Source organism: Bolinopsis microptera, chromosome 12 (assembly GCF_026151205.1).
Source record: "Bolinopsis microptera isolate Bmic1 chromosome 12, MBARI_Bmic_1.0, whole genome shotgun sequence".
NCBI classification, from domain to species: domain Eukaryota; kingdom Metazoa; phylum Ctenophora; class Tentaculata; order Lobata; family Bolinopsidae; genus Bolinopsis; species Bolinopsis microptera.
In genome coordinates, this window is record NC_087083.1 from 13,386,774 (window position 1) to 13,410,120 (window position 23,347).

The window sequence follows — 23,347 nt, forward strand, 5'->3', positions numbered from 1 at the left end:
CGCGGTCTTTTTAACGTGATATTGTTTTTCCTCGTCATATAATATGCTTGAAAAAGAAAGAACATCCGTATCATCAGAAAAAATATCAAACTATAGCTTAAACCCTAAAGTCGACATCTAATATTTTAAATGAAATCGCTAGCGTTCTCTTAGTTCTAAGTTGCAGATTGTGCTAGATAATAATATTTTGATTTATTAACTAATATTCATCGTCCAAATCACATTTTTAAGCCAGCGTCTTTCTTAGTCCTTCATACAAACAATGCTGGGCTGATCCATCCATTCATCCAAATAATACTGGTTGACAGATTCCTTTTCCGCGCTTAATTTTAAATAACTCAAACAGTAATTCCGAGTCATCATTCCACACTTCAACCTCTATCTTGGTCACCAAACTAACTTCCATTTTGTGTGAGAATGTCGTCAGACTAGCTCCACCAAAGACCACAGAGTACCCTTCCTTGCACACCGATATTTTTATTATTCCTTGGCGAGGCAAAGTGCAACTTTCGACCTCTTGGTTTTCAGATGTTTCCAGCTGCCTGCATTCGAACCCATCCGCACCTGCAAAATCAACACGTAATGCAGCCTGTACGCTCTGTGTTCGCTATCCCCGTCAACATTTAGCAAATCTACAGCGAAGTTGAAATGTTTCGGGTTTGCATTCTTTAGCACTGTTATAATAAGCAGGTCACCTTCTTTTAATTCCGCATCAGACACAGAAAGCCACTGCGGTATACTCGATGACTTCTGTGTAAATTGGAAGGCTTCCTCACCATTATTTCCTGTCGTGATGGTCTTTGCACAGCTCCCTTTTTCACGCCTGAGTTTAAAGAACTCGAACAATTCTTCCGAGTCATTTAGTTCTGGATCATCCTTCGTCACTTTAATCTCAATCTTCTCCACCAGATCAACTTCTATTAGGTGGGGATATGATTTAAGACTAGTACCACCAAATACCACAGAGTAACCCGACTCGCACACCGAGATTTTGATTATTCCTTGGCTAGGCAAAGTACAACTTTCGATCAATTGGTTTCTAGAATTTTCCAGCTGTCTACATAAGAATTTTCCTCCCCTATTGGCGTACTCCAATCTGTACACTTTGTTTTTTCTGTTTCCCTTAAAATTCAGCAAGTCTAGAGTGAAGTTGAAATGTTTGGGCTTTGCTTTTTTAAGCACATTCAGTATAAACAGGTCACCTTCTTTTACCTCTACATCAGGCACATCAAGCCATTGCGGTATACTCGATGAACTCCGAGTAAATTGGAAGATATCTTCATCAACATTTTCTATTGGTTTGGTGGTTGTATTTGTGGCACAGCTCCCTTTTTCACGTCTTAGTTTAAAGAACTCGAACAGTTGTTTCGAATCAGCCTGCACCACTTTAATCTCAATCTTGTTCACCAAACTTACTTCTAACTTGTGGGAGAATGGTTTAAGGCTAGTGCCACCAATGACCACTGAGTACCCTTCCTTGCACACCGATATTTTGATTACTCCTTTACGAGGCAAAGTGCATGTTTCGTCCTCTTGGTTTTCAGGTGTTTCCAGTTGTCTGCAGAAGAACTCACCATTCTCTTTCACATACACAAGCCTATACACTCTTTGTACATTGTCTCCGTCAACATTTAGCAAGTCTATGTTAAACTTGAACTTTTTCGGGTCCGCATTATTCGCCACTTTCAGAAGAATCAGGTCACCTTTTTTAACTTGCACGCCAGGCAAGGAAAGCCATTGCGGTATACTCGATGATTGCTTCGTAAATTGGAAGGCCTCGTAACCTGTTTCTATCGTGATAGGCTTCAACGAAACTACCGATAGTCTTGAAGCCCAGTAAGAATACCCTAAATGTGAAGGACCACACCCTCTAGCAACCCGAAAGAACCCATCTTCACCCCAATCTGTCCCCCACGAATTCTTCATTACAAGGACATTAGGATCATATCCCACCAGAAGTACCGAGTGATCCAAAGCTTTTTGGCCACCCAAACAGTAGTCGATCACCCCGGATCCGTAATAATATAGGGTATCATTAGCACTGATGGCGACTATAACAGGTCCATGAGTAGCCAGGTAATTTAACATTCTCCTTCCTTGTCCACTTTCCTCAGAACTTTGTAGTCACCGATTGTAAACCCTCCAGTGAGACCTGTAGGTGAAGGTTCGTCCAAGACAAGCCCGTTAGGTGTTGATCTATCACATGGTAAATTGTCTTTGGCCTGGTATTCTTGGTCTTCCATCAAAGCTACGAAGTCGGACTTTTTGATTTCATTCCAGATGGGTGGCCAGGTTCCTCCTTTTTTGCAATTTGAATTAGGACTGCTGTGACAGTTCATGACATGCTGTTCTGAAAAATTCCGGCGAACCCCTGAAAAAATTGCATTTTATATTTTTGTTCTATTAGTCGATTAAAAGTTGGTACTTTTAACATTCAATGAAGTGAGCAATTTATTATTATATTTCCACATTATCATGATATTTCCGCAATGATAAAAATGCATCAAAATTTCTCTAAGTTACTTGAGTATAATATACTAAAACAAAAGTACTATCAATACAACATTTTTTTCGTATTTATAATAAAAAGATTGTACTAACCTGTTGCCATAGCGAACGCACCCTCCAACGCACCGATCGCACAAAATGCCCAACAGGACAGGCAAATAAATCCCTGGTTTTTCACAGCGGTGATTATCCCGAAATCCCTGAGGTCCAATGATTCTGCTGAACTTGCCTCGTCTTTTCTCTCCAACTTCAGAACGGTTTCCTCTCCAACATCTCGTTTGCTTCTTCCTTTTCGATCCTCCTTATTTGTGGGGTTTACACATACTATATTGCCGTTTTTCTCTATCCCGCATTTCATTTTGACAGTTTCCTTAGCTTCCTTCTTAGCTTCCTTAGCTTCCTTAGCTTTCTTAGCTTCCTTAGCTTCTTCCTCATCCAATTGCTTCTCAAGTTCTGTTAAATTACCCAACCCTAAATATGATTTCTTCTCACTGTCACTCATGTACATGAACTTGACTTTTTGGTCTAAGCTAAAACTTCGAGTTTTGTCTTCAGTTTCTTTCAGCCCTTTAAAGTTTTTTAAGAACATATAAAATCTGCTCACTTTGTAGTCTTTTGTGTTTCCACTCAAGGTAATCAAAACTTTGTTGTTTATCTGTTCAGTTATGAAATTATCATATCCCTCGTTGAAAGCCTCTTTAACATTCTTTACAAAGTCCGGAATGTCTTTTGAAAGGAACTCAGCTGTTTCCTCTGCCATATCTTCCATCGTGTCATCAATTTCATCGACTGCATCCTCTTCGTAATCGATCACATCCTCTTCGTTAGCAATCACATCCTCTTCGTTATCAATCACATCCTCTTCGTTATCGATCGCATCCTTTTCGTTATCAATCACATTCTCTTCATTATCAAGCAAAACCACATCCTCTTCGTTATCATCACCGATAGCAAGATTGTCTAAACCGTCGACTATATCACCTAGAAAGTTAAATCCGGAAGAAGCGGCGTTTCTTCCAAAAACTATAAAAATAGCCACGATCTGCAAACCTTTCAACATCGCAAAGAGGCAGCAGCTACAACAAAATAAAATTGTTTTGGTGAATTATAGTAGTGCAGTTTTGCATGGGGAAGTTAAACGTTTGTTTTGGGGACCAGCTTTTTGTAAAACGAGCTCCTTCAGTAACATAACAAAATTTGTCATGTTATGAAAGTCCGCGATAACAAGTGGACTCTACCCGAATCCCATACTGTAGTGAGACACGTACCCGGGTCACGAAATCCTCTCCGAACCTCCACGTGGTGTGGCCTGGTTGGCACTAACGGGTGGTGTGCTCTCTTGTTAAGTACAAAGGTTGGGACTTGCCAACTCGAAATTCCCATAGGAACGAGGAAGTCAACACTAATATAACAGCTTCCAAGCACCAGGAAATTTCTCTTTCAGATATCAGGTTACAAGATAGTACACGCACAAATGACGACACATTGACGAGTTGCATCTTAATGTAGGAGGCCAGAAACCGTTGACCAGAACAGAGAGAGAGAGAGAGAGAGAGAGAGAGCGAGAGAGAGAGCGAGAGAGAGAGAGAGAGAGAGAGAGAGAGAGAGAGAGAGAGAGAGAGAGAGAGAGAGAGAGAGAGAGAGAGAGAGAGAGAGAGAGAGAGAGAGAGAGAGAGAGAGAGAGAGAGAATGAGTGAGAGAGAGAGGGGAGAGAGAGAGAGAGAGAGAGAGAGAGAGAGAGAGAGAGAGAGAGAGAGAGAGAGAGAGAGAGAGAGAGAGAGAGAGAGAGAGAGAGAGAGAGAGAGAGAGAGAGAGAGAGAGAGAGAGAGAGAGAGAGAGAGAGAGAGAGAGAGAGAGTGTGACACGTACCCTAGTGCGAAAACCTCCAAGATCGACACTGTCGCACTTCAGTACGCTACCTGAACTGTAGTGCGACATGAACTCAAGTGCGACAAAGAACTTTCCACATTCAATAAATATTATAGCGTTCAAGCGACAGTCGTAATCCACCCACTTCTTCTGTCGGGGAGGAGGTGGTCGTCTCAGCATCTTCTGGTTGATCTTCCACTTGGTCAGATCCTTATCTAGGTGTTTCGTACTTCGTAGGGAGGTCAGTATCTGAAGCTTTCCGTTTCGTGTTCTGTTTTGCTATGTGGACTGAGTTCGCTGGAAGAGTAGGAGGGTGGGAATGAGGCTTCGTACTCGTCACAGTAGTGACAATCATCAGGTTGAGGCGTCCGGAGCAGGTCTTATCAGTGCATCTCCAGTAGAATCATCGTGACCTTATATATGGCCCAAGCATATAAACTTGTTATCCCAATCATAGATATGTCTTTATACAATGCGTCATGCGTGTGATAGGAATTGGGATCATCTGCTGCTTACGACTGACTCAGTGGATCACTTCGACATACGTGGCGTGAACCGACCCGACGAATTACTTAATGGTTACCGTCCATGTAGTGCACGAACGTTAGACAGAGTCGAAGTTCAGGGCGTGTCGAACAATAACAGTACGTATGAACCAAGTTCTGATTGCCGAATGTGTTCAATTCTTCATCCTGCCCTAACCTGTTTAGACAAAATACTGGACTCGCAAAAAATAGGCACCAAGTCCGGCACTATCTTAGAAGGCACAACTCCGTTCAACTCCACCGAAACATATCCCAGCGTACAAACTGTAAATGAGTTCTGATTGCATGATACTTAATATCACTTCAAATCGTTAGGTAATGTTAACTTGAGTTAAAGGCTATTTTTTTGATGATGAAGGTGTCTTTTAAAACAATTATGTGACCATTTTTATTTTCAAACCCCTGGTATGTACTAGAGAATATCGCGTGATATCAGAACGGGAAATGATCATGCCAAATCAAACCAGTCTAAGGAGTGAACTAAGGATTCCATCATATCAGATTTATGCAACATTACAAATCTGTGTGAAATGTCCTCAGTTGACCCAGCCGAATGATCGGGTAACCGTGATTAAGGGGGAAGGGCCCTGCTAAAGGATCAATCATCTTTTTAGGATGCTTCTCCAGCACATCTACATTGTAGTGTACTGTAAACATAGTATTATACAATATACTATACTATATGTACTTTAAGTATTAGGTGGCAAATGATTTAAAATTACATCCGCGGTAAGGTTACGATGTTAATAGCAGCCATAAACACTGTAAGTTATAGGGCCACAATATGAAGCAGAAGCCTATCATTGTATACACATGCACACGTATACATGTAACATGTATTAACACACAATTCCTCAGAAATATACATAGCATGCTACAGTTAACATCCTAATACAATCAACAATATCCTGATTTACAGTGTGGTGAGTGGTGGAATTTGTACAATGTTGCATGTACATTCCAGAATGTTAACTCAACAAGTTACTACGCGTTCAGCTTACTAACAGTGTTATTGCTTACAATTATTCAAACAATATAAAAAAGATCCTTATGATCGTGTTACCACTAAAACACCCGGCTTATATACAGAGTAATTCAAAAAGCTTATAAACATGTATCAAAATAAGTTGATTGTATCAAAAGCCCTAAACTCCTAAAAAAGCAAAACAAGGAACGTTAAAACTGACCTCTGAAGGAACGATGAAGTAGCTTATCTTCCTGCAAATTGGGCAGTTCCTCTTGGTCTGATCTTTAGACTGACTCGCTCTCCAACGCCTAATGCACTCGATGCAGAACGTATGCCAACATTCTGATAATAGCCCGAATCTGAAATTTTACAATCATATAAAAACTAAATTTGTAACTAAACTGTTAAGTTCCATAAGTCTGATAAAATTGGCAGGGTATGTGGTCTGTTGAGTACGCATGATGTGTCAAATCAGGTGATCTCACTCAAATAATAACATAATATAAACTTACTTTCTTTGTTTCTTATCCTCCTTTTCAAGGACAACTTCAAAACAAATGGCACATGTGAGTTCCTTGCTGGCCTCAGCGGCTTTTTTGTACGACTTTATCTCTGCGCAGATATCTTCGTGGCACTGAATGAGCAAAGTGTGGGTTAGCGGATGAAAGGAGGGATTATGCATTGTGTGACGTAAAAGAATGGATACCGGTTGCTAAGCGATGGAAACAATATACCCATTTAGAATGAAACCCCCAATATTCCATCTTTTGAATCGGTTCTGTAAATAATCCAAGGAACGCGCTCCACCGCGCGCGTCGAAATTAAAGAGCATTTGTATTTGAGGACTGCATCGCGCGCTACGCAAAGTACAAAAGTCCACACTAATTTTGGTCTGTACGTGAGAGAAAGCACGAGTTCATCTACTTTAACCTTTACTCCATCCGGAGTAATTTGTGACCCGGTGATTTAGGGTCCTTGGATTTAGGATTCCTGGAATTTTCAATTTTCATAGTGATTTCAGATTCTTAACCTAATTTTAACCTAATAGAGAAAGGCCAGGTTTCTGAGAAACCGTTTCTTCATGTGGTAACTATTCCACTGTTCATGGTTGAATACGGACAGAAATTGTGCGGATAAAAGAATTACAAATTCATTGGTAACATACAAACTTGAACCCATTGGTTGATTGATTATTAGGATCCGAACTCACCAACCAAACTAAACCATCATTACCGAATACCGATTTGGATTCATTTATCATATGAGCTCAAGGCCCGTATTACAAACAGTCCCTTTGTCTCACAGTAACAAACAGTCTTCCTATCATTAAACAAGATAGCATGCAATAATAAACTATCGCTTCTCAGTAACCAACGGTAAACTTTTAGTAACGAATGGTTCCCTTATCAGGTGACGAGATCAGGTGACGAGATCACGTGCAATTACTAACGGTCTCTTCTCAGAAATAAGCGATCCCTGAGTAAACCATTATTATGATAATCTAGCGGTCAAAATCTGTTTTGATTAACAATTCTAAACTTGAGAAAGAGAGCCTTAGATTAGCAACACAGTTCTTTACTGGTCATTGCTAACTCAACTACTAAAACTACCTTACTTGATAAGTTGAGACTTACTTTTTTGTAAATTGGGTACATTCTTCGTTTAAATGAATCTATTTAAATGTCTAAATGATTATTATGTAACAATACAGATGTAAGTTAACATTGTCTCTAAAGTCGGGATAGTCAACGTACACTACAAAAATACCCCAATTTCCCTGGGTTGTCAAGGAAATGACCCTCAGTAAATGGGAGTTCTTCTTCCCATTAAACACACGTAATTGTTCATTATAACGGTTTCTATTTGGACAATGTCTACATAGGATTGTCAAGACAATCAATCAATAATATCTGTCTGTTTGTAGATAGACAAAATTATCTAGACACAATTCAGACAAAATTATTTGTGTTAGAATCGATTTCAGAAGCTTGATGATTGATTGATGATTGATGGTTGATCTGCACGTTATTTGATTAACTGTCATGACAAAAGCCAGTGTTATTTGGGATTACCGCCAGGAAAGTTGAGATCTCGCGATCTGTAATATATGTGTGTGCGAAGACTTACAAACTGGTAACATTTAAGTTGTAAGTAACCCCTTATGATATCATCTGAAGTTCCAGTACAAACTTACACAGGAGAAATTGGAACCTATCGCGTATATAATAATAATCAAATTAAATTCTTGAAAAATTTCTGATTTTTCTGTTTCAGACAACTCGAAAAATTGGTCTATTGTCTAGATAAATAAATTTACCAAATAATTAAAAACCCAAATAATTATTGAGAATCTGAATCCCCGCACCCCAGTACGTCCCATTAAGTGGAGTATTACTGTATAATATTCAATAGTCTAATATCATCCACCAAGGTTATTAGCATACACTGGCCTAGCTCCACCTAAACCACGCTAATACATTTATGTAGATCTGCCAGAATACTGTCACCTTGGAGGCTTTGGCCTTTATTTGGCCTTTACCTCTTCAGCTAATTGCTATGAACTATGATGTACCCGCCAGCACCTGCTGCTTTGTTACCTCAGCTCTGGACTGGTATCTTACAGTTGGATTAATTTCCTTGATAACCAACTTAGTAATACTGCTGCTGGTGATATAATTATAATTCTTTCAGAGGGTCTCATGTGGCAGATAGAGCCCCATTCCCCACATTCCACATTTCTGAGCATGCTATACTCCCAACAACAATCCAATAACAAAAAAACCTAAGTCTCAAAAAAAAAGGGAAAAAAAAGACGTACCTTCTGAAGTTTTGGGTTGTTGGGGGGCAAGCAATATCGGCTACAGTGTTCACATAGTAACCCGTGAATATTAACACACATCTCGTCCTCTGAGCATGTGCCTGTTTCAAGGTAGTAGGGACAGAGTTCACCACTACTTCCTGGTTCACCTGGTCAGGGACAAGTTTTAGATATTTCAACTGTGGCAGGTTGTTTGGAATAGTTGATGTTTCCCGGTAACGAGTTTGTAATTTTGTAAGTAGGTTATAAAGTTATAAGGGGTTTCGTAGAAGCTCGCTATGGCTCTCGTTTCAATATTTATGTTACCTAAAACATTGTACATTCTTTGCCTGATGAATAACTTAATTATATGAATTATTAGAATGTCCGGACTCCAAAAACAAACCTTCAACAACTTCAGATTGTACATCAGCAGCCTCCCCACCGTCAGAGTGTAAAGCAGTGACGTCACTGTACCTCAGAGAACTAACCATACCCGAGCTACTTGAAGAAGATGACGGCTCACCGTTGGTAACACGTGACACGTGACATGGGTCACGTGATGGGTCACGTGATCGGGAGCTCAGATGAACTTCCTTTGGTGGAGACTCATTAGGTGGGGTTGTAGGGGTGGTTTGCGGGACAAATCTTCTTCCAGGGACAAATTCTGGGGCGTCAACATTCCATGACATGCTGGAATGTATATTGTTTGAAGTGAAAGTTGTAAAGAAAAATATTCAGCACCAGATTTATTTTTAGTTTCTACCAGCCATATGAAATCATTATAAATATAAATAGTAATTTTAATGCAATCTCGAGCTTTTAACGGATAACTTATTATTAGAATAATTTGTGAGTTAAGAGGCTGCAACATTAGCAACCAGTTATTTAAAAGAAAGAAAAACTGGCCACTGCTTCTAATAACATCAAAGGCAGAGAATACGATAACTACACGTTACAAGCTTGTGGCAGGTCCAGATGTCTGACTTGCTGAATGCTGCCTAACGGTTTATGACCCAAGTACAAGTGGGAGTTTCACAGTAAATAACCACAAAACTGTGAAATAAACATGAACCTAAATTGTAGTGATAGTTATGTCATTTATGTAGCCAAATGTATATCGTGTGACTCAGGTTTTTATTTCGGGCAGACTTGGTTACCTTTGAATATTAGAATGAACTATCATAGAGGTGATTTTAAAAGAGGGCATTATAACAAATCTGCCTTAGCTTTTCAGATTTATGAAGCTCATAATGATAAACTTTCCAATAAACTTTCTAATAAACTTTCTAATAAACTTTCTAATTCTAACATTGCTATAGAAAGTAAATATAATAGAGATGACCTTAATGTGTACATAAGTGGGTTGCCTTGACTTGAGAATCGTCGTTTTCATGTCTTCATGATAACCATCAATCTCAATAAAAACAGAACAAATTCAAGCCCCTTAATAGTTAATATATATTCATTCCTATCAGTCAAGATCTGTGAGTAGATTCTGAAGGGTAGGGAATATTACACTGGATCTTTGCCTAATTTGGATTAATGAGCAGATATATAGCCTATAGTTTAGAATGTAGAATATGGCACATCAGTGCTTCTGAAAAGAACCACTAACCGCAGGAGGCCAGTGTCCGTTGATCGTAACTGAGAGAGAGAGAGAGAGAGAGAGAGAGAGAGAAAGAGAGAGAGAGAGAAAAGAGAGAGAGAGAAGTGAGAACCACTAACCTCCCAGCAGTTCCCTTTTGTCACCTAGTCTAGAGAGTAGCTAAGAATCCATTGGATATATGCAATCTCCCTGGTCGACTCAACCGAAGTCCGAATGATAGGAAACTTGCTTGAGGGTTAAATGAGGAGGGGTACCTGTTAAAAGTTCAAAAAACTTCCTAGGATACCCCCTTCAGTGCATACTGTAAACATAATATTATTAACTATTTTGTCTGAGAGCATGGTAATGGTTTCTGCGGAAATAAATTTGCTGCATTAGCAATATAACAAGTTCAAAGGGTACTCCTCCAAGTGGTCAGACCTGTGTAAATTATAATCCATTGAATCAAGTCAACTGGGGTCTCAATGTGTAGGAGATTCATTGAAGCAATGCCAATAAACTTTGACATCATACGATTTAAACAAGAATTTCGCCGCGGTTAAACCACGCACGATCAATTTTCCCTACCATGTACATACTTGTACCATTATGGCATTAATTCTTTTGAGTGAAAAGTGTGACTGGAAAAAAGTGCACAATATTTACATACTATGTTTTTTATAAATGAGTGGGATTCGTGCATGGTAAAAATTGACGATTTATTTCATCAATGCAGCGCAGCGCACCAACAATAAATGAATCCAGAAAATTGCGGAAAATAACTTTGCGAAGGAGGAATTTCACTGTAATTAATTAACACATGGCTAGCGTCGCGCGCAGCATAACAGACGCTTCCTATACACTTAATTATAGGGAAGTGGTCTATATTGCGAAGGAGTAGACTTTTGTCGTCACCGCAGGTCCATCGGGCCACCTCATATATCTAAACCCGATTACTTATTCCCTACGATCTTTTTGCTTTCGGCAAGAGTAGGGAAAAAAATTTATTCTCTAGACTAGGTGACTAAATCAAATCAAATCAAAATATAATGACACAAACATCATCACACATCATCAAAAATATAGCTACTAAAGTTTAAAAATTATCTTAAATCTATTGGCCTAAACAACCATGTTAAAATGAATCTAATTTACATACTTTCCACTACTATATAAGTTGATAAAGCGTTTTTTAGCAACATGAGGATTACACACAAGATATTCATTGTGCTTCTCTTTATTAGTAGCATAATTTAATCCCTCAATCTTTCCTAGTACTTCGTCCGAAACATACCAAAAATGACTATCATTTACAGATCTGTTTAAAATAGTCTCTTTTTTAAAAGCCTCTAATCTTAATTTAAAACTTAACACAGTCCCACAATTCTTGACATCCGAGGGGAGTTTGTTCCAATAGCAGATGTTAATAATGTAATACTTTCAATACTTCTATAACACAAATGATTTGAGAATATGAGTATGACATAGAAACGTCAATACGTGATTGGACTATTTATTTCCATTAGAACCTGTCTTCCCTGAGTCTATTAAAAAAATTAGAAATTTGTATGAAACAAGAAATGCGGCCGCTTTTTTTGTGGATGGCCGCTCAATTTCCCGATCCGTGATGGCGTATTTTATCATATTCCAAACAACCTGGAGATCCCAGTTTTAACTGTTTATAAGCATGCAGATATAGCGGAGTGACAGGCCGAGCGCCACCAAGTTAATATAATTCCATATTGAATTTGAAAATCGTGTATATTTCTATGTAACCATATGCTTATTGTTTATGCAACCTGACACCCGACACGGATCTGTGCAAAATAGTAATACAAAATAGTAATACAAAATAGTAACTCAAAATAATAATAGTATGCTATCAATTAGTGCCTAGTGGGATATGTACATTGTGAAATTAATAATGTACTTGGTCAGTTCAGCGCCGCGCGCCAACAATTATTTAATTCAAATTTGTGCGCAAAATAACTTTGCGCAGGTAGTCACGTGGGCGATAACAGTCGCGAGGGCACGTACGCTCGCAGGCACGCTCGCACGCAGGTACGGTCGCAAGCTACCATATCAAAAAAAAACCTCGATCGCTAACCCTTGTCCTTGACTCTTTTGTGCCTTCGGCACTTTGAGTCATGGATCGGGAAAAAATATCAAAGTATGAGATTCAATAATAATACACGACTCAATCAGAACCATCAATGTTAAGAAAAAGAAATTTGAGACAAGATTGTTTCAAGGGCAGTGCTGAAGCTAGATATCACAATTCACAAGTATTCATCCCAGCTACTAACTTGAACTGAATTAATAGCCCTAGTCAAAAATATTAACAAATACACAAGTGTTTTGCTGAGAATGGTATCCTTTACCCTCATCCAGCGATAATTTAGGCTAAGAACAATATTTTTCCATGGGACCAAAAGTAGCTGATAAATATCACTCCCTTCTTAATCTTAATCTTCTATCAGAAACAACTATAAAATCAATTTCGAGAGAATGTTGATGAAGACCCCACGGCCTTTATCAAGACGTAGCTACATGTCTACTTACAGACGGGTGTGGCCGTGTGGGTACCAAGACATGAAACTTCTAGGTTCTATATAAAATTGTTATGCGTGCTCTAATTAATAATAAAATTGTTCCTTTCTCTGTGTTTGATCCAGGTGGTCAAATGTTGTACTAGGGTTGGTTCTATAACGAAATCCTACTTTCACAAGCGGTTCACTCATCACCCGGCAGTTTGGGCTGAGTCGAAGTCCTTTCTTAGTGCACATGTTGAAATTTTTGTTTTCTTGAAATGTAGATACTCAACAGATCGTTTACCTTTCAATTTATGCAAGTGACTCACATTCCTATCTAGATGAAGTGTTAACAAAAAGCAGCACACAAAAAGCATTCATTAGAAGAGTCGAATTTCTTTGGGGACAAAATGATGCTCTCCAGGATTTATCCAACTAAACTAGAAAGATCATAAAATAAAGACTCAGCAAACATCTCAGAGAAATAATACCACCGTAAAGAATAAAGAGGGAGGATCCTGGACCCCGAAATCCACCACTTTTCTGTACTTTCAGAGGTACCAATGTGGCAGGAAACCAGGGCTCATGCTGCCGCTGAGCTAAAGCAGTAGAGGGGATGGCGGCCTCTCTAGGATCTAACACGTCCTGAAGCAGACCAACACTATGTCCCAACGCACTGGTGTTGGGATGTCTGCCCCCGGTGCCTGTCCGGATCAATAAAGCAGTCAAGCATCATGTATGTTATGTTGAGCATTCTCAACCAACAAATGTGGGAACTCCCACGAAAAACCAAAACAGATCTAAAGAGACACTTAACAACATTGGAAAAATAGACTGCAATTTGTTTATATAATTTATAAAGCGTATATTATTGCCCACGTTAAGGGGCCTGTTAATAATTTATTAAATTATTAGCTATTCTAGATTTAATAAATAATAATAATATGCAAGTGTAATAATTAGGAGCTAGAGTCTTTAAATGTTACAAATTCTTTTATTAAGGGTCAGGTAGGTCAGCCCCTTAGCTAGAAATCGAACAAAGACTTACATTGTTAAAGGGGTGTTTCTGGTTGTTAACCTTGGATCTAATAACCAATAACTACATTTTGAACATTTAAAATATAATTTGAAAGATCATTACAATAACTACATGAGTGTTGTGATAAAACGTTTAAATTCTGCCGCAAACTATCCCTTCCTCAAATAGCTAGGATTAGACAGCAGTGACGATTAAAATGACTTGATTCATTCATACATTATAACTTATAGAAATCATTGAGTTTATACTGCCCACATGGATAACAACATACAAAAGTGCCAGTAATTAGACGGACAATATGCGATGGGAAGTTATTATTAGGAGTCACGAAAAAGTCTCGGACCATTTCATAGCGCTCGATTTTGACTAAAATTCTTAAACACTTATTTGTTATCTGTCACGCTATTTTATCCCTATGCGCGGCGCATTTCCCAATCCTTGCTTATCCGAAAGATAATTAAAAAATAGACGCTATGAAATGGTCCCAAGACTAGCCATTATTTTAATACCTTAATAGTCTAACTAAATTTAAAGTTTTACAAGCCTGTCATGTGCGCGCGTATGAGAAATTAATTTATTTTGCTCATAAATTCCGAAAAACTTAGCATTAACAAAATTGCTTTTAATGTTTTCATTTGATCAACCCAGGATCAGGAAATAAAATTGTAAATACTTATTTTGTATTATTTGTCATTGTTTCCGTTCATGTTTGTAGCGCGATGTGTGCGCGAACGTGTGCTACAAATGTCTACGCCTCACGCAAAACTGCGTACCGCTTAGTACTTCATGCTTGAGCGGTACTGCGGTTGACAGTGGCGCGCACTCAATTTAATCACAAATAACGAGCGCGCGGTTTTTTGGAATCTCTCCATAATTATATTAATTAGGTCGCAGTGTTCACGGCCTGTACTGCGTGAACGACAGAAATATCTTTTAAATTATTTTGCTTCTGAAATTTTGGCTCTAGAAATTAAGAAATGTGACATGTAATTGTAAGATATGTATTGACATGTATTGTAAGATAACAATTAAATAGATCATGTGCGCGGCGCCTACAGCTGACCTACGAATTTCTGAACAATTTTAAATTGTGGCTGTGTGCGCGGCGTACTGTATATGTGTTTGAAATTGAAATTTGAATTTATTTATGAATATAACATTATGTATTGATTGTTTTGTGGTAAATAAAAATTTTTCTTTCCTAAAAAAAAAAAATTTTTTCTTTCCTCCTGCACTACTGGGTCGCGCCGCGCATTTTCTCGCAACCACGAGAGTGCAGTATTGAGTAGGTAAACGTTAAAAACTAGTGGAGCCGCGGCAAAGTACTAAAATGCGCGGGCAATTCTAAAATTTATAATGTCGCCGCGCCTCACGTCTTGTATTATTAGACAACAACATCCAGAAGGACTTTCGACAAATCTGTTCCAAATAAAAAGATCGAAAATCGAGTGTTTTAGTGAATATCTTAGAATATAATTTTGATTTTCTCAAGATCTGACTGATAGATTTTCTTTAAACTTTCCAGATAGTTAGATGGCTATATGACGGATAATCTGTAAGAGTTTGGGAGAATTTATATATGCTAAAATGGAGATATGACTTCAAACACAAGAAAATATCTCCAAATTGGCGGGTTCTAGCGGAACACAGGTATATATTTAGAGATCCTACTGATAAATTTTCTTTAAACTTTCCAGATAGTTGTATGGCTATCAGACGGATAATCTGTGCAAGTTTGGGTGAATTTCTATGTGCCAAACTTGAGATATGACTTCAAACACAAGAAAATATCTCCAAATTGGCGGGTTCTAGCGGAACACAGGTATATATTTAGAGATCCTACTGATAAATTTTCTTTAAACTTTCCAGATAGTTGTATGGCTATGAGACAGATGATCTGAGCAAGTTTGGGCGAATTTCTATGTGACAAACTTGAGATATGACTTCAAACACAAGAAAATATCTCCAAATTGGCGGGTTCTAGCGGAACACAGGTATATATTTAGAGATCCTACTGATAAATTTTCTTTAAACTTTCCAGATAGTTGTATGGCTATGAGACAGATGATCTGAGCAAGTTTGGGCGAATTTCTATGTGCCAAACTTAAGATATGACTTCAAACACAAGAAAATATCTCCAAATTGGCGGGTTCTAGCGGAACACAGGTATATATTTAGAGATCTGAATGATAAATTTTCTTTAAACTTACCAGATAGTTGTATGGCTATCAGACGGATAATCTGTGCGATTTTGGGCGAGTTTCTATGTGCCAAACTTGAGATATGACTTCAAACACAAGAAAATATCTCCAAATTGGCGGGTTCTAGCGGAACACAGACACATATTTCGAGATCCTACTGATAAATTTTCTTTAAACTTTCCAGATAGTTACATGGCTATAAGACGGAAAATCTGAGCAAGTTTGGGCGAATTTCTATGTGCAAAACTTAAGATATGACTTCAAACACAAGAAAATATCTCAAATTGGCGCGTTCTAGCGGAACACAGGCACATATTTCGAGATCCTACTGATAAATTTTCTTTAAACTTTCCAGATAGTTGTATGGCTATGAGACAGATAATCTGAGCAAGTTTGGGCGAATTTCTATGTGCCAAACTTGAGATATGACTTCAAACACAAGAAAATATCTCAAATGGGCGCGTTCTAGCGGAACGCAGGCACATATTTCGAGATCCTACTGATAAATTTTCTTTGAACTTTCCAGATAGTTACATGGCTATAAGACGGATAATCTGAGCAAGTTTGGGCGAATTTCTATGTGCCAAACTTGAGATATGACTTCAAACACAAGAAAATATCTCCAAATTGGCGGGTTCTAGCGGAACACAGGTATATATTTAGAGATGTGAATGATAGATTTTCTTTAAACTTTCCAGATAGTTGTATGGCTATCAGACGGATAATCTGTGCGATTTTGGGCGAGTTTCTATGTGCCAAACTTGAGATATGACTTTAAACACACGAACACATCTCAAAGTGGCGGTTTTGGTACAATATTTGTCGAAAGTCGATTATTTTGAGATCCTACTGAGCTACTGATACATTTTCTTTAAACTTTCCAGATAGTTGTATGGCTATGAGACAGATAATCTGAGCAAGTTTGGGCGAATTTCTATGTGCCAAACTTGAGATATGACTTTAAACACAAGAAAATATCTCAAAATGGCGGTTTCTAGCCCAAAATCGCACATAATATCCGTCTTAAAGCCATACAACTATCTGAAAGTTTAAAGAAAATTTATCAGTAGGATCTCGAAATATGTGCCTGCGTTCCGCTAGAAACCGCCATTTTGAGAATTTTCTTGTGTTTGAAGTCATATCTCAGGTTTGGCACATAGAAATTCGCCCAAAATCACACAGAATATCCGTCTCATAGCCATACAACTATCTGGAAAGTTTAAAGAAAAATTATCAGTAGGATCTCGAAATATGTGCCTGCGTTCCGCTAGAAACCGCCATTATGAGATATTTTCTTGTGTTTGAAGTCATATCTCAAGTTTGGCACATAGAAATTCGCCCAAACTTGCTCAGATTATCTGTCTCATAGCCATACAACTATCTGGAAAGTTTAAAGAAAATTTATCAGTAGGATCTCAAAATAATCGACTTTCGTCAAATATCGTTCCGAAACCGCCAATTTGAGATGTTTTCATGGGTTTGAAGTCATATCTCAAGTTTGGCACATAGAAATTCGCCCAAACTTGCTCAGATTATCTGTCTCATAGCCATACAACTATCTGGAAAATTTAAAGAAAATTTATCAGTAGGATCTCGAAATATGTGCCTGTGTTCCGCTAGAACGCGCCAATTTGAGATATTTTCTTGTGTTTGAAGTCATATCTCAGGTTTGGCACATAGAAATTCGCCCAAAATCGCACATAATATCCGTCTCACAGCCATACAACTATCTGGAAAGTTAAAGAAAATTTATCAGTAGGATCTCGAAATATGTGCCTGCGTTCCGCTAGAAACCGCCATTTTGAGATATTTTCTTGTGTTTGAAGTCATATCTCAGGTTTAGCACATAGAAATTCGCCCAAAATCGCACAGAATATCCGTCTCATAGCCATACAACTATCTGGAAAGTTTAAAGAAATTTATCATTAGGATCTCGAAATATGTGCCTGCGTTCCGCTAGAAACCGCCATTTTGAGATATTTTCTTGTGTTTGAAGTCATATCTCAGGTTTGGCACATAGAAATTCGCCCAAAATCGCACATAATATCCGTCTCACAGCCATACAACTATCTGGAAAGTTTAAAGAAAATTTATCAGTAGGATCTCGAAATATGTGCCTGCGTTCCGCTAGAAACCGCCATTTTGAGATATTTTCTTGTGTTTGAAGTCATATCTCAGGTTTGGCACATAGAAATTCGCCCAAAATCGCACATAATATCCGTCTCACAGCCATACAACTATCTGGAAAGTTTAAAGAAAATTTATCAGTAGGATCTCAAAATAATCGACTTCGTCAAATATCGTTCCGAAACCTCCAATTTGAGATGTTTTCATGAGTTTGAAGTCATATCTCAATTTTGGCACATAGAAATTCGCCCAAACTTGCTCAGATTATTTGTCTCATAGCCATACAACTATCTGGAAAATTTGAAGAAAATTTATCAGTAGGACCTCGAAATATGTGCCTGTGTTCCGCTAGAACGCGCCAATTTGAGATATTTTCTTGTGTTTGAAGTCATATCTCAGGTTTGGCACATAGAAATTCGCCCAAAATCGCACATAATATCCGTCTCACAGCCATACAACTATCTGGAAAGTTTAAAGAAAATTTATCAGTAGGATCTCGAAATATGTGCCTGCGTTCCGCTAGAAACCGCCATTTTGAGATATTTCTTGTGTTTGAAGTCATATCTCAGGTTTGGCGCATAGAATTCGCCCAAAATCGCACAGAATATCCGTTTCATAGCCATACAACTATCTGGAAAGTTTAAAGAAAATTTATCAGTAGGATCTCGAAATATGTGCCTGCGTTCCGCTAGAAACCGCCATTTTGAGATATTTTCTTGTGTTTGAAGTCATATCTCAGGTTTAGCACATAGAAATTCGCCCAAAATCGCACAGAATATCCGTCTCATAGCCATACAACTATCTGGAAAGTTTAAAGAAAATTTATCAGTAGGATCTCAAGATAATCGACTTTTGTCAAATATTGTTCCGCGGTACAAATGGAACAGAAAGTCCAACTCCAACATCAAATTCACTGTCCATATTTTGTAACAAAATCTAAAATTTCATAATACATGGTGTTGTATATGTTTTAATATCACTATAACTAAAGCGGACAAGCTTTTTGTTTTACAACAATATCATTCGGTCTCCTTGTCACTGTAACACCTGGAAAGAAACACGAAGATTGAACAGCGAGACAGAGAATGGGCAGTGAGACAGAAATTGAACAGTGAGACAGAGAATGAACACCGAGAAAGATTGAAAGGTAAGACAGGGAATTAACTCTAAAATAGAGAATGAACACTGATGCAGAGATTGAACAATGAGACGGAGAATTAACGTCGAGACAGGAATGAACAGTGATTTAATAGTTAAACAGAGAATGATCACTGAGAAAGAGATTGAATAGTTAATCAGATAATGAACGTCGAGACAGATTGAATAGTGAGACGGAGAATGAACGTCGAGACAGAGAATGAACATTGAGACAGATTGAATAGTGAGACGGATAATGAATGTCGAGACAGAGAATGAACGCTGAGACAAAGATTGAACAGTTAAACAAGAAAATGAACAGTGAGACAGAGATTGAATAGTTAAACAGATAATGAACATTGAGACAGATTGAATAGTGAGACGGAGAATGAACGTCGGGACAGAGAATGAACATTGAGACAGATTGAATAGTGAGACGGAAAATGAACGTCGAGACAGAGAATGAACATTGAAACAGATTGAATAGTGAGACGGATAATGAATGTCAAGACAGAGAATGAACGCTGAGACAAAGATAGAATAGTTAAACAAGAAAATGAACAGTGAGACAGATATTGAACAGTTAAACAGATAATGAACGTTGCGACAGATGAATAGTGAGACGGAGAATGAACGTCGAGACAGAGAATGAACAGTGAGACAGATATTGAATAGTGAGACAGAGAATTAACGTCGAGACAGGAATGAACAGTGATTTAATAGTTAAACAACGAATGATCACTGAGAAAGAGATTGAATAGTTCAACAGATAATACACGTTGAGACGGATTGAATAGTGAGACGGAGAATGAACGTCGAGACAGAGAATGAACATTGAGGACAGATTGAATAGTGAGACGTAGACGGATAATGAATGTCGAGACAGAGAATTAACGCTGAGACAAAGATTGAATAGTTAAACAAGAAAATGAACACTGAGACAGAGATTGAATAGTTAAACAGAGAATGAACGTTGAGACAGATTGAATAGTGGGAGGAGACAGATCGAATAGTTAGACGGAGAATATCATATTATGGTTAGTTTAATATCTAATATCTAAAATGCTGCACGGCTTTTAAAGTAATATATTATCAAATATAATCGTATTTAATATAATCGTATCAAATATAATCGTATCTATATTAGTTTCTTTTGTAAATATAGGATGCCACATCATTGGCGGTATCTGACAGTTTCTTTAAACATAATGCACGGACATCATCGTCCATCACGTCAAACTCGGGATCATTAATGAAGGAAGTTATTCTGTTTGAAAGCTCCCGCCAATCTCCTTTATAGTCTATGTCCCGTTTCTTCTTTCTTTTATCCCCATTTTCTCCAACCTCATCATCTTCTACTTCTTCATCCTCATCTTCTGATGCTGGATAATCGCAGCATTTGTTTACATCTGCATCAGCTGGCCATATCCCAATATCACTTCCTGCAAAAATAATATCGGATTTTATATTTTGATTATTATAAGAATTGGAAGCAAAGCAATATTAGGGAAAACCTGGCAAACCCTGCGGAGATGTGATTTATGACTCTGATGGCAGAGAGTGATAACCCACTTTAACAGACAAAATTATCTTTGTCTTTCCAACCCTGATAACAACCAGGGTCCACACGGATACCTCGCCTCGGAGGTCGAAGTAATACCCTGCCTTTGATATTGATAATAATATTTACTGTTGGAAACTTCATATTTTCTCTACTAGCAGGCTCCACACCTCCTACATCGACGCGGACGCACGGCCATAGCACATGAACGAGTTTATAAACCTCAATTTTGTCTTGTCTATTCAAATTGGATTGTAAACATGTATACAGATCAATTTAACAGACCTTTATCTTTTACGAAGAACGGTATGTTTCTGTAATCTTCAGGTAGGTCCTCCCATTTCATTAAACCATCATCGATAACTTGAAAAATATGTCTGCAGGGGAAGTGGGTCCTGCTGAAGTTTCTGCAGGTGCAAGTTGGTCCTCTGATGTTCAGTTGGTGTGGCTCAGACCGGTGAGAGGATTTCACATGGAATACTCCATCAACGACCTTGCACACTTTGCTTGACCGTTTACCTTCTAAAATTACTGGCTGTTATTCAAAAAATCAAACCAAGAGAGAACACATAATATTTTGTCGCTTCATAATTCAAATTATTACAAAAAAATACTCGATTCTCCAGAAATTTGCCTTACACATATAATGTAGAAATATAGCACCAAGTTAGTGTCGTCGTTTTAACTTTTTAAGCGGGTTTGAAACTTTTAACTCACCCTTATCGTATTTCAGTCGAAGTTTTCTCTCCTTTTTCCACCAATCCCAGAGAAGTTTTGGTGCCTCCACCATGTAACTGGGTACATTACTCGTCGGCTCTTTCATTTTCTCCTCGTTGGAGAAGTTCTCCACTTTATATGATTCTTTTTTCTTCCTCAGAAAGTCTCGCAGAAGTAGCTGAAGAAGTAAAGTATTAAAGAAAGAACTGAAATTACCCAGAAGAGCTACAAGATCACCAAGAAGGACTCTACTTCAGAGAGATGGTTCATTATCTAGGTCTAGGTACTCCCCGAATACGCATGTATCATTGTGTTCTGGCCTCGGGGATGATTATAGAGGAGAAAACGGCAAACCCAAAGAGGTTTTGCACTACATTTTAACAAAACAAACATCAGATTTATGATGTAGGTGATTCGTGGTATTTGACAACGCAGCGAGGTTGAAGTGCTAACCACAGTCCACAACTATTTATCGTTACAATGTCTGATAGACAAAAATCTGTCAAACAAGCATGTTAGTATTAGGCCATCAATATCTAGTCAGACAACTTCGATCAAACGAAGAAGAACGAGATAATAGGAAAGGGGGACATTGCGCCCGTATTACGTGTTCAGCCAAACAATTCCAGTCGTAAGCTTGTATTGGAAAAATATCTAAACTTCAAAATTGTTAATCAGTTCAGACCTTAAAAATATACATACATAAAAACCAATCCAATCAATTTCAATTTATTTGAACCAATTCAATAAAATATCATGTTCAGCTGAAAAGGTAGAGGCACCATAAGTATAACCCACCGTTATCATTTCTGGCACTGGGATGACTTTTCCTCTTTTCCCCTCGCTGCTATATTTGAACACCTTGTTCATAATCTCAACACCGTTGTTCGTGTTGCTTTTATCTATCCTTTTTGTTCGATAGCGCAATGCCCATCTCTTTGAAATTGATTATTTAAATTGCATAAAATTTATTGAAGATGTATAAGTTCTTCCTTAAAACCTAAGCTATTGTTAAAGAGTGAAGGACTACTGCCACAATCTCTGGTAACTGGTTTATTTTGACAGCAAATCAGAACTGTTCCAGGAGAGTAAACTTACTTCTATTATAGGATCGTAGGTTGACATGTAATACCGCTTGACTTGTGGTGATGCTTTTTTCTTCAGCTCATCGACCTTTCTTTGTATTTATAACCAATCTTTGGCATACAGGATATCTCGAAGTAGGTCGAGATCTGCTTCTCGCTGATTAGGGTGAACGTTGTTGTCACTCTTATAAATCCACTTTCTCCAAGCCTAAAATTAACGACGTAAGATATGGGGATTGGGGGAATTAGGTTAATAATAGAAGATAATTGTGTATATTATATTTTTAACTGCCGCAGTTAAAAAGGGTAGAAGTAATTACCCGTTGATTCAAAACCCGCATTATGTGAGCAATTCTATTCGGAGTGTCCCGCGTATCCAATAGTATCTTAAACAATAATCTCATAATCAGTTCATTCTCGTGGATAATTAAGTCATTATTAGGCACCACATTCCAAGATCTTAAGGTCCGAACACCGGCTATTACACCTCATCACTCCCGTCTTGAACCGCTTTCCATTTTTTATCGGTTTAGAAATTAACCCTTTTTAACTCCACACCACACGTCCTGTCTATTATATTTGAAAACACGCATAACATTGTCGTATGAAAGTATGAACTCTCTCTGCAGTTCAAACATACCCCAAACAGTGCTCCCTCCCCTAATAAGATTAAAG

At 38.1% G+C, this 23,347-nt stretch overlaps 2 protein-coding genes across 3 annotated transcripts in view; both read right to left on the reverse strand.

Annotated features, from left to right (window-relative positions):
• The window catches only part of LOC134824371 (uncharacterized), an 89,199-nt gene that overhangs the window by 2,306 nt on the left and 63,546 nt on the right, over positions 1–23,347 (reverse strand). The window contains exons 1-4 of one of the 2 annotated variants that reach the window (XR_010161392.1): positions 9,093–9,390; positions 8,708–8,856; positions 6,402–6,523; positions 6,110–6,248 (exon numbers count right to left, since the gene is read on the reverse strand). Coding sequence is in view for 1 of the 2 variants with exons in the window: in XM_063836268.1 (XP_063692338.1) it covers positions 6,110–6,248; positions 6,402–6,523; positions 8,708–8,856; positions 9,093–9,378 (696 nt within the window). In the remaining variant the exon portion in view is untranslated. Of the gene's footprint in view, positions 1–6,109; positions 6,249–6,401; positions 6,524–8,707; positions 8,857–9,092; positions 9,391–23,347 lie in introns of those variants that run through there. The other variant, XM_063836268.1, reaches the window with a different exon arrangement.
• LOC134823928 (uncharacterized) lies at positions 20,453–22,457 on the reverse strand. The gene is made up of 4 exons (XM_063835525.1): positions 22,386–22,457; positions 21,588–21,765; positions 21,156–21,392; positions 20,453–20,751 (listed from the first exon to the last, which is right to left on the reverse strand). Exons 1-4 carry the CDS (start codon positions 22,455–22,457, stop codon positions 20,453–20,455), a joined length of 786 nt encoding a protein of 261 aa, XP_063691595.1.